Source organism: Anopheles nili, unplaced genomic scaffold (genome assembly GCF_943737925.1).
Source record: "Anopheles nili unplaced genomic scaffold, idAnoNiliSN_F5_01 U_low_cov_13, whole genome shotgun sequence".
NCBI lineage: Eukaryota > Metazoa > Arthropoda > Insecta > Diptera > Culicidae > Anopheles > Anopheles nili.
The window spans coordinates 155,996-168,091 of NW_026525551.1; the positions used below are offsets into that span (position 1 = coordinate 155,996).

The following is a 12,096-nucleotide window of genomic DNA, read 5'->3' on the forward strand; positions in this document are numbered from 1 at the left end:
TTTTTTCATATGAAGGATGTACTAAAAAAATTTTTTTTAGATCGAGGATGTACTAAAAAAATTTTTTTTGATCGAGGATGTACTAAAAAAATTTTTTCATATCAAGGATGTACTAAAAAAATTTTTTTAGATCGAGGATGTACTAAAAAAATTTTTTAGATCGAGGATGTACTAAAAAAATTTTTTTCATATCAAGGATGTACTAAAAAATTTTTTTTTAGATCGAGGATGTACTAAAAAAATTTTTTTTGATCGAGGATGTACTAAAAAATTTTTTTAGATCGAGGATGTACTAAAAAAATTTTTTTTTCATCGAGGATGTACTAAAAAAATTTTTTTTGATCGGGGATGTACTAAAAAAAAATTTTCATATCAAGGATGTACTAAAAAAATTTTTTTTTAGATCGAGGATGTACTAAAAAATTTTTTTAGATCGAGGATGTACTAAAAAAATTTTTTTCATATCAAGGATGTACTAAAAAAATTTTTTTTAGATTGAGGATGTACTAAAAAAATTTTTTTTGATCTAGGATGTACTAAAAAAATTTTTTTAGATCGAGGATGTACTAAAAATTTTTTTTTAGATCGAGGATGTATTAAAAAATTTTTTTTAGATCGAGGATGTACTAAAAAAATTTTTTTAGATCGAGGATGTACTAAAAAAAATTTTTTTACATCGAGGATGTACTAAAAAATTTTTTTTTATCGAGGATGTACTAAAAAAATTTTTTTCATATCAAGGATGTACTAAAAAAATTTTTTTTAGATTGAGGATGTACTAAAAAAATTTTTTTTGATCTAGGATGTACTAAAAAAATTTTTTTAGATCGAGGATGTACTAAAAAATTTTTTTTTAGATCGAGGATGTATTAAAAAATTTTTTTAAATCGAGGATGTACTAAAAAAATTTTTTTTAGATCGAGGATGTACTAAAAAAATTTTTTTAGATCGAGGATGTACTAAAAAAATTTTTTCATATCAAGGATGTACTAAAAAAATTTTTTTTAGATCGAGGATGTACTAAAAAAATTTTTTTAGATCGAGGATGTACTAAAAAAATTTTTTTTGATCGAGGATGTACTAAAAAAATTTTTTTAGATCGAGGATGTACTAAAAAAATCTTTTTAGATCGAGGATGTACTAGAAAAATTTTTTTTAAATCGAGGATGTACTAAAAAAATTTTTTTAGATCGAGGATGTACTAGAAAATTTTTTTTTAAATCGAGGATGTACTAAAAAAATTTTTTTTGATCGAGGATGTACTAAAAAAATTTTTGTAGATCGAGGATGTACTAAAAAAAATTTTTTTACATCGAGGATGTACTAAAAAATTTTTTATTATCGAGGATGTACTAAAAAAAATTTTCCATATCAAGGATGTACTAAAAAAGTTTTTTTTAGATCGAAGATGTACTAAAAAAATTTTTTTTAGATCGAGGATGTACTAAAAAAATTTTTTTAGATCGAGGATGTACTAAAAAAAATTTTTTTACATCGAGGATGTACTAAAAAATTTTTTTTTATCGAGGATGTACTAAAAAAATTTTTTTCATATCAAGGATGTACTAAAAAAATTTTTTTTAGATTGAGGATGTACTAAAAAAATTTTTTTTGATCTAGGATGTACTAAAAAAATTTTTTTAGATCGAGGATGTACTAAAAAATTTTTTTTTAGATCGAGGATGTATTAAAAAATTTTTTTAAATCGAGGATGTACTAAAAAAATTTTTTTTAGATCGAGGATGTACTAAAAAAATTTTTTTAGATCGAGGATGTACTAAAAAAAATTTTTTCATATCAAGGATGTACTAAAAAATTTTTTTTTAGATCGAGGATGTACTAAAAAAATTTTTTTAGATCGAGGATGTACTAAAAAAATTTTTTTTACATCGAGGATGTACTAAAAAAATTTTTTTTGATCGAGGATGTACTAACAAAATTTTTTCATATCAAGGCTGTACTAAAAAAATTTTTTTTAGATCGAGGATGTACTAAAAAATTTTTTTAGATCGAGGATGTACTAAAAAAATTTTTTTCATATCAAGGATGTACTAAAAAAATTTTTTTTAGATCGAGGATGTACTAAAAAAATTTTTTTTGATCGAGGATGTACTAAAAAAATTTTTTTCATATCGAGGATGTACTAAAAAAATTTTTTTTAGATCGAGGATGTACTAAAAAAATTTTTTTAGATCGAGGATGTACTAAAAAAATTTTTTTTAGATCGAGGATGTACTAAAAAAATTTTTTTAGATCGAGGATGTACTAAAAAAATTTTTTTAGATCGAGGATGTACTAAAAAATTTTTTTCATATCAAGGATGTACTAAAAAAATTTTTTTTAGATCGAGGATGTACTAAAAAAATTTTTTTGATCGAGGATGTACTAAAAAAATTTTTTTGATCGAGGATGTACTAAAAAAAATTTTTAGATCGAGGATGTACTAAAAAAATTTTTTTCATATCAAGGATGTACTAAAAAATTTTTTTTAGATCGAGGATGTACTAAAAAAATTTTTTTTAGATCGAGGATGTACTAGAAAATTTTTTTAGATCGAGGATGTACTAAAAAAATTTTTTTAGATCGAGGATGTACTAAAAAAATTTTTTTTTTTATCGAGGATGTACTAAAAAAATTTTTTTCATATCAAGGATGTACTAAAAAAATTTTTTTTAGATCGAGGATGTACTAAAAAAATTTTTTTTGATCGAGGATGTACTAAAAAAATTTTTTTAGATCGAGGATGTACTAAAAAAAATTTTTCCATATCAAGGATGTACTAAAAAAGTTTTTTTTAGATCGAAGATGTACTAAAAAAATTTTTTTTAAATCGAGGATGTACTAAAAAAATTTTTTTAGATCGAGGATGTACTAAAAAATTTTTTTTTAAATCGAGGATGTACTAAAAAAATTTTTTTTAGATCGAGGATGTACTAAAAAAAATTTTTTCATATCAAGGATGTACTAAAAAAAATTTTTAGATCGAGGATGTACTAAAAAAATTTTTTTTAGATCGAGGATGTACTAAAAAATTTTTTTAGATCGAGGATGTACTAAAAAAATTTTTTTAGATCGAGGATGTACTAAAAAAATTTTTTTTTTATCGAGGATGTACTAAAAAAATTTTTTTCATATCAAGGATGTACTAAAAAAATTTTTTTTAGATCGAGGATGTACTAAAAAAATTTTTTTGATCGAGGATGTACTAAATAAATTTTTTTAGATCGAGGATGTACTAAAAAAAATTTTTCCATATCAAGGATGTACTAAAAAAGTTTTTTTTAGATCGAAGATGTACTAAAAAAATTTTTTTTAAATCGAGGATGTACTAAAAAAATTTTTTTAGATCGAGGATGTACTAAAAAATTTTTTTTTAAATCGAGGATGTACTAAAAAAATTTTTTTTAGATCGAGGATGTACTAAAAAAAATTTTTTCATATCAAGGATGTACTAAAAAAATTTTTTTAGATCGAGGATGTACTAAAAAAATTTTTTTTAGATCAGGGATGTACCAAAAAAATTTTTTTATATCGAGGATGTACTAAAAAATTTTTTTTAGATCGAGGATGTACTAAAAAAATTTTTTTTAGATCGAGGATGTACTAAAACAATTTTTTTTCGATCGAGGATGTACTAAAAAAATTTTTTTAGATCGAGGATGTACTAGAAAATTTTTTTTTAAATTGAGGATGTACTAAAAAAATTTTTTTTAAATCGAGGATGTACTAAAAAAATTTTTTTTGATCGAGGATGTACTAAAAAAATTTTTTTTAGATCGAGGATGTACTAAAAAAATTTTTTTTAGATCGAGGATGTACTAAAAAAATTTTTTTAGTTCGAGGATGTACTAAAAAAAATTTTTTCATATCAAGGATGTACTAAAAAAATTTTTTTTAGATCGAGGATGTACTAAAAAAATTTGTACTACTAAATGTATGAGGATGTACTAAATGAGGATGTACTAAAAAAAAAAATTTTTTAGATCGAGGATGTACTAAAAAAAATTTTTTCATATCAAGGATGTACTAAAAAATTTTTTTTTAGATCGAGGATGTACTAAAAAAATTTTTTTTGATCGAGGATGTACTAAAAAAATTTTTTTTGATCGAGGATGTACTAAAAAAATTTTTTTAGATCGAGGATGTACTAAAAAAATTTTTTTTAGATCAGGGATGTACCAAAAAAATTTTTTTATATCGAGGATGTACTAAAAAATTTTTTTTAGATCGAGGATGTACTAAAAAAATTTTTTTTAGATCGAGGATGTACTAAAACAATTTTTTTTCGATCGAGGATGTACTAAAAAAATTTTTTTAGATCGAGGATGTACTAGAAAATTTTTTTTTAAATTGAGGATGTACTAAAAAAATTTTTTTTAGATCGAGGATGTACTAAAAAATTTTTTTTTGATCGAGGATGTACTAAAAAAATTTTTTTTTGATCAAGGATGTACTAAAAAATTTTTTTTAGATCGAGGATGTACTAAAAAATTTTTTTAGATCGAGGATGTACTAAAAAAATTTTTTTTAGATCGAGGATGTACTAAAAAAATTTTTTTTAGATCGAGGATGTACTAAAAAAATTTTTTTTAGATCGAGGACGTACTAGAAAAATTTTTTTTAAATCGAGGATGTACTAAAAAAATTTTTTTGATCGAGGATGTACTAAAAAAAATTTTTTCATATCAAGGATGTACTAAAAAATTTTTTTTTGATAAAGGATGTACTAAAGAAAATTGTTTTTAATCAAGGACTATCCGAAAAAAAACAATGTTTTTCTAACAGTGCACCAACCGTAGCCAAACCGAACGCATCGATTATCGAACGAGTCCTGCACGATGCGTCCAAAGTCAAAAGTGAGCTTTCGGTGAGGTTCTTCTTCAGTGTGCGTTCGTTGTAAGCGCGAGTTAGCATCGTATCGTCACGTACCCTCTGTTTTTTTTACAATATCTACAATAATGGAAAGGCCTGAGACGAATAAGCAACCGCTTACCTGTGCAGCGTCACAATAAAAACTAATCACCTGTACCCTGGCGCCTGAATGAACATATGCATCCGCCAAAACCCGTACTGGAATTCCCCCCTGGAATCCGAATAAAACATGTGCACCCGCCAAAACTTCCGGTACTCCAAAACCACCATAAATCAACCAACAAAACAACATGTCAGCCTCAGCCATCCATCGCATTTTAGCATATAAAAAGACAAAAAAAAGGTAAAAATAAAGACATTCCTCAGATTTAGCTCAAAATTCTACAACGCGTTACTCTGTCCGAGGAATCCGAAACCTTTCAAAAAACCCTTACACCAAGTGGAAGTGTTAACTCGCGTTCGAGTCGCTTGTGGTGTGCTGAACCACGTGTCGTGAACTTCCGAAGGGGTTTAGAAGGAGTCCGTTTGCCGGCCAATGGCTGAACTTGACCACCGGAAACTGACGGACGAGCTGTTCGCCAATGCCAATGCCGTCGGTGAGGGTCATCGGATTCGGATCGCATCGGATTGGGCTATTTCGGTGGCCTCGATTCAACCTGCTTGTCCTGATGCAGAGTTCAGGCAGTTTTCTGTCACACGATATTTCCCCGCGCTAGTAGTGCTAGTGCTTCGGATGGGTTTTGTGGTCAGAGATTCAGTGCTGCTGCTGCCAGCGCGATCAATTGCGAAGGACGTGTTACGGTGGCGATCAAAAGCACACTTCGCCCTGTCTGTCTGTCTGTCTGTCTGCCGATAGAGCCTGTGTCAGCCCAAAGCTACGGAAAGGCAGTTGAACAGAGGATCACGCACTCTCGCATCGACGGATAAAAATTTATATTCAGCATTCACAACTACGCCATTAATACGACACTGAAGCTCCCTTTTGTAGTTAAAATAAGTTGATCCAGAATGCGCCGGATCACACGGGAACACATGTTTCCCGTCTATGGCGCCTAAGCAATGGGGAAATTGTCGCTTGGTTTGGGAAATTGTCGCTGCAAACAGAAAAAAAAAGGACTTGTGACACCGACTGCAACGACAAACTAGTATTTTCTTTTATACTAACATAAATCCTTACTGTATTCTTTTAATCCTTCCTGAATTGCTGCACATGATTCCATGATTGTTGAAGATATGCAGCTAGGAGAAATTCTTGATGCATATGATAATTCCCGGAAGCTTCGTCCAGTTTGCAAGAAAGCGTAGCGTCAAAATTAACATGCGAACGTGGAGGAATCGCAAGCCTCATCACCGTGTCTTGTTTAGCAAGTCGTGTTTGAACTTTTCGCAGCAAGAGGTTAAAAGTTATTTCACTCATTCGCAAATAATTTTTGAAGTCCCATATATTTTCTTCTGCTAACTCACGCACCATGGAAACCTCCGTTACGACATGATTTCGCTTCCGGAGCCACCTTTTATTTGTTGCACGTGTTTTCTTTCGATGTTCTTCAATTTCAACAGCTCTAATAAGTTCTAATGTAACTAACTCAATGCGAAATATTAGTGATGACAGCATGATCTATAAACGTTGGGGCCTTTTTAAGGATACTGGTAAATTATGACACTGTTCTTACTGTTATTGACAACGCGAGAAATTTAATTTTTTCGTACATGAATCCAAACAAATAATATTGCATAACTTAACTACGTATTTCAAAATATTACACGCGTTGTAGTTCTTGGATGTGTCGGCGAATCAACTAGCAGATTAGTTGGAACTTTAAGCAAAAATTATTACAAAAATCGCACCAACTTCACCAACTTTGATACAACTGACAAAATTCAACATCAAATTTCGTCAGTTTAGGTTTGAGATTTAGCATAAATCAGTATATTTTTGTACTGCAAAAGAACACACCATAGCTGAAAGTAAACATTTGATATTTAAATTTTACGTTTCATTACACACAATTTCCCATCATGTTTTCCTCCTTCGCATAGGTAATTAAATGTAAGGAAAAATAACTAGTAAAAATCACTAAAATATTACGAAAAGTAAAATTGAAGCACAAAAACAACAAATTCATTTCCTAAAATATCGTTTTATGAATCAAGTAAAATGATGGCTGTAACATTTTCTAAATATCATAAATTTTTATCGAAGGAAAAATTTGATTCATCCCTCTAGGGGGTGTGCGATTCTGTCTTATGGATTTTCTTTTCCTTTCACTCCACTCATGCTTCGTATACGAACTATACGCTTCTCGCATACGCTACTGCTGAAGATAGCACGATTTGGTTCCGGAACCGCGGTATAGGTTTTACACCCACCCAAAGAGAGCGCCGAGCGTAAGCGCGCTCACGGGCTTGCGTTCTCTTTACCTTTGAAAGAAAAACTGAGCTACAGAAATGAGAAATGGAAGCGAAGCCAAGCACGCACGCAGCGTTTCCAGGCCGCGGTTGCAATTTTGACGAGAAAAACCCGCAAAAATTCAAGCCTTTTTGAGAGCTTCCGTCGTGAGTTTCTTTTGAGTGATTCCTGGCAGTAGCTACTGCTATTCCGCGCTTGTGAGGTTATGTTTTATATTTGATCAGCGATCGCACGATGTGGACGCATGATGATTACGGTACGAGGTGTGATATTTTGACCAACGGAATAGACCAAAACACGCATGAAATCACACCAAACACCGCAAACCATGCCGTCATTGGGATTAGTTATGGAAAACGATAGCTCGATTCAGATGAAAAATAATTTTATCTATTTTTTCTCGGTTTGGACAACACGTCCTCACACGGCTGAACCTCACTATCGAACTCAACTCGGCCTGTCTCTGCTTGTCTTCGTTTATATATGGAAGTCTTGATAAGGTTTTGATCGCGTTCGATCCTGTCTGTTCTTTAGAATTTCCGCCCGCAATAGCCCTAACATCACGTTGGAGTGGTGCGTACGTTGCTGATGGGACAGTCTCGTCGTCTTCCGTTGGGGGAGAACTCGATCTTGACCCTGATGGCTTCCGTTGGGGGAGAACTCGATCTTGACTCTCTTGAATTCAATATTGCTGAAAGGGAAACTGTCTAGTCTGAAGTGTCTTGTACCGGTTTCGATAAAGATCACTTCTCGATCTCGGTGTGGCTAACTTAAATTGTTTTAGATCGTGGATGTACTAAAAAATTTTTTTTAGATCGAGGATGTACTAAAAAAATTTTTTCATATCAAGGATGTACTAAAAAAATTTTTTTTAGATCGAGGATGTACTAAACAAATTTTTTTAGATCGAGGATGTACTAAAAAAATTTTTTTAGATCGAGGATGTACTAAAAAAAATTTTTTTATATCAAGGATGTACTAAAAAAATTTTTTTAGATCGAGGATGTACTAAAAAATTTTTTTTAGATCGAGGATGTACTAAAAAAAATTTTTTAGATCGAGGATGTACTAAAAAAATTTTTTTTAGATCGAGGATGTACAAAAATTTTTTTTTGATCGAGGATGTACTAAAAAAATTTTTTTTGATCGAGGATGTACTAAAAAAATTTTTTTTAGATCGAGGATGTACTAAAAAAAATTTTTTCATATCAAGGATGTACTAAAAAAATTTTTTTTTTAGATCAAGGATGTACTAAAAAAATTTTTTTAGATCGAGGATGTACTAAAAAAATTTTTTTAGATCGAGGATGTACTAAAAAAAATTTTTTCATATCAAGGATGTACTAAAAAAATTTTTTTTAGATCGAGGATGTACTAAAAAAATTTTTTTTGATCGAGGATGTACTAAAAAATTTTTTTTTAGATCGAGGATGTACTAAAAAAATTTTTTTTGATCGAGGATGTACTAAAAAAATTTTTTTTGATCGAGGATGTACTAAAAAAATTTTTTTTAGATCGAGGATGTACTAAAAAAAATTTTTTCATATCAAGGATGTACTAAAAAAATTTTTTTAGATCGAGGATGTACTAAAAAAAATTTTTTTATATCAAGGATGTACTAAAAAAATTTTTTTAGTTCGAGGATGTACTAAAAAATTTTTTTTAGATCGAGGATGTACTAAAAAAATTTTTTTTGATCGAGGATGTACTAAAAAATTTTTTTTTAGATCGAGGATGTACTAAAAAAATTTTTTTTGATCGAGGATGTACTAAAAAAATTTTTTTTGATCGAGGATGTACTAAAAAAATTTTTTTTAGATCGAGGATGTACTAAAAAAAATTTTTTCATATCAAGGATGTACTAAAAAAATTTTTTTTTTAGATCAAGGATGTACTAAAAAAATTTTTTTAGATCGAGGATGTACTAAAAAAATTTTTTTAGATCGAGGATGTACTAAAAAAAATTTTTTCATATCAAGGATGTACTAAAAAAATTTTTTTTAGATCGAGGATGTACTAAAAAAATTTTTTTTGATCGAGGATGTACTAAAAAAATTTTTTTAGATCAAGGATGTACTAAAAAAAATTTTTTCATATCAAGGATGTACTAAAAATTTTTTTTTAGATCGAGGATGTACTAAAAAATTTTTTTTGATCGAGGATGTACTAAAAATTTTTTTTTTAGATCGAGGATGTACTAAAAAAATTTTTTTTGATCGAGGATGTACTAAAAAAATTTTTTTTGATCGAGGATGTACTAAAAAAAATTTTTTCATATCAAGGATGTACTAAAAAAATTTTTTTTAGATCGAGGATGTACTAAAAAAATTTTTTTTAGATCGAGGATGTACTAAACAAATTTTTTTAGATCGAGGATGTACTAAAAAAAATTTTTTCATATCAAGGATTTACTAAAAAATTTTTTTTAGATCGAGGATGTACTAAAAAATTTTTTTTGATCGAGGATGTACTAAAAAAATTTTTTTCATATCAAGGATGTACTAACAAAATTTTTTTTAGATCGAGGATGTACTAAAAAAATTTTTTTGATCGAGGATGTACTAAAAAAAATTTTTTCATATCAAGGATGTACTAAAAAAATTTTTTTTAGATCAAGGATGTACTAAAAAAATTTTTTTTGATCGAGGATGTACTAAAAAAATTTTTTTCATATCAAGGATGTACTAAAAAAATTTTTTTTAGATCGAGGATGTACTAAAAAATTTTTTTTAGATCGAGGATGTACTAAAAAAATTTTTTTCATATCAAGGATGTACTAAAAAAATTTTTTTTAGATCGAGGATGTACTAAAAAAAATTTTTTTGATCGAGGATGTACTAAAAAAATTTTTTTCATATCAAGGATGTACTAAAAAAATTTTTTTCATATCAAGGATGTACTAAAAAAATTGTTTTTAGATCGAGGATGTACTAAAAAATTTTTTTTTAGATCGAGGATGTACTAAAAAATTTTTTTAGATCGAGGATGTACTAAAAAAAATTTTTTCATATCAAGGATGTACTAAAAAATTTTTTTTTAGATCGAGGATGTACAAAAAAAATTTTTTTTGATCTAGGATGTACTAAAAAAATTTTTTTTAGATCGAGGATGTACTAAAAAAATTTTTTTAGATCGAGGATGTACTAAAAAAAATTTTTTCACATCAAGGATGTACTAAAAAAATTTTTTTAGATCGAGGATGTACTAAAAAAATTTATTTAGATCGAGGATGTACTAAAAAAATTTTTTTAGATCGAGGATGTACTAAAAAAAATTTTTTTTGATCAAGGACGATCCATAAAATTTTTTTTTGTTCACGTTACGTTACGTTATCAGGCGCTACAACCGCTTCGCGGTCTTGGCCTGCTCCAGGAGAAACCGGAACCGCTCGCGGTCGAGCGCCGTCGTCTGGCAATCGTCAATCCGCGGGCCTTTTTGGGCGGACGCATCCACGCCATCGCTCCATCTCAGTTTGGGCCTACCACGCCTCCTCTGTCCATGTGGGCAGCCTAAAAACAACAATAACAAATAGGAATAAGAAAATTCATGTACCTAAACAATTTTGCCTATCCCTAAACTCCCAACTCTTCATCATACCAAACGGCAACAAGTATATCTATGATTTAAAAGAATTGCAAGAAGATAAAGGCGAATGTGTCCCAGCCCTTCTACGAGGACAGCATGCAGCATGTGATTTTGTAGCGAACTCAACAAAATTCGAAATTATCCATCTAGACATGATGCACATTCTTATCAACTCAGCCGTTGAATTTACAATAAAAACCACGTGCGCTCTAAAGAAGAGAAATCTGACAGGCTCGTTTCTCCTGTCATACAAATCTTGTAAAATATTCCTGAATGAGGAAGAGATTTCAAATAACAAAACAGAACTACATGGATCACCGCTGAATCTCCCTATCTATGGCTTAAACGTTACATCAGTAAACAACGTGCTAAACCCCAGTCTCGAACATCTTTATTCAATACATGTGGAACTTAGGAAAGAGATGCATCAAATTCGATTAGAATCGAAGAGCTTCACTTGGAACGGTTGGTCTAAACCAGTTATTTGTGTATACCTTATCATCAGAAAGCAAAAACGAACAGTCATAAACATCCGAGGACAGCCTACTTCTAAAACTACATCAGATCAACCCCAACAAGAAATCCAGACCGATACCATTAAACCGCCGACGATGATGGCAGTTTTTCGGACGGAGCCTTAAAATTTAAGGAGCGGCGAGTTAGCATCGTATCGTCACGTACCCTCTATTTTTTTTACAATATCTACAATAATGGAAAGGCCTGAGACGAATATGCAACCGCTTACAATGCTCAGCGACATCAATAAAAACTAATCACCTGTACCCTGGCACCCGAATGAACATATGCATCCGCCAAAACCCCTTACTGGAATTTCCCCCTGGAACCCGAATAAAACATGTGCACCCGCCAAAACTTCAGGTACTCCAAAACCACCATAAATCAGCCAACAAAACAACATGTCAGCCTCAGCCATTCATCCCATTTGAGCATAGAAAAAGACAAAAAAAGTTAAAAATAAAGACATTCCTCAGATTTAGCTCAAAATTCTACAACGCGTTACTCTGTCCGAGGAATCCGAAACCTTTCCAAAAACCCTTACACCAAGTGAAAGTGTTAACTCGCGTTCGAGTAGCTTGTGGTGGCTGAACCACGTGTCGATCAGCAGCACGTTCACGCACGTGTCGTGAACTTCCGAAGGGGTTTAGAAGGAGTCCGTTTGCCGGCCAATGGCTGAACTTGACCACCGGAAACTGACGGACGAGCTGTTC

The 12,096-nt window shown here is 30.5% G+C and overlaps 1 protein-coding gene across 1 annotated transcript in view; it reads left to right on the top strand.

The window, feature by feature from the left end:
* LOC128730103 (uncharacterized) overlaps positions 1-11,508 on the top strand; it is a 110,008-nt gene extending 98,500 nt beyond the window's left edge. Inside the window, exon 2 of the mRNA XM_053823139.1 lies at positions 10,791-11,508. Within this exon, the coding sequence (XP_053679114.1) occupies positions 10,791-11,508 (718 nt within the window). The remainder of the gene's footprint in view (positions 1-10,790) is intronic.
* The last annotated feature ends 588 nt before the right edge of the window (positions 11,509-12,096 follow it).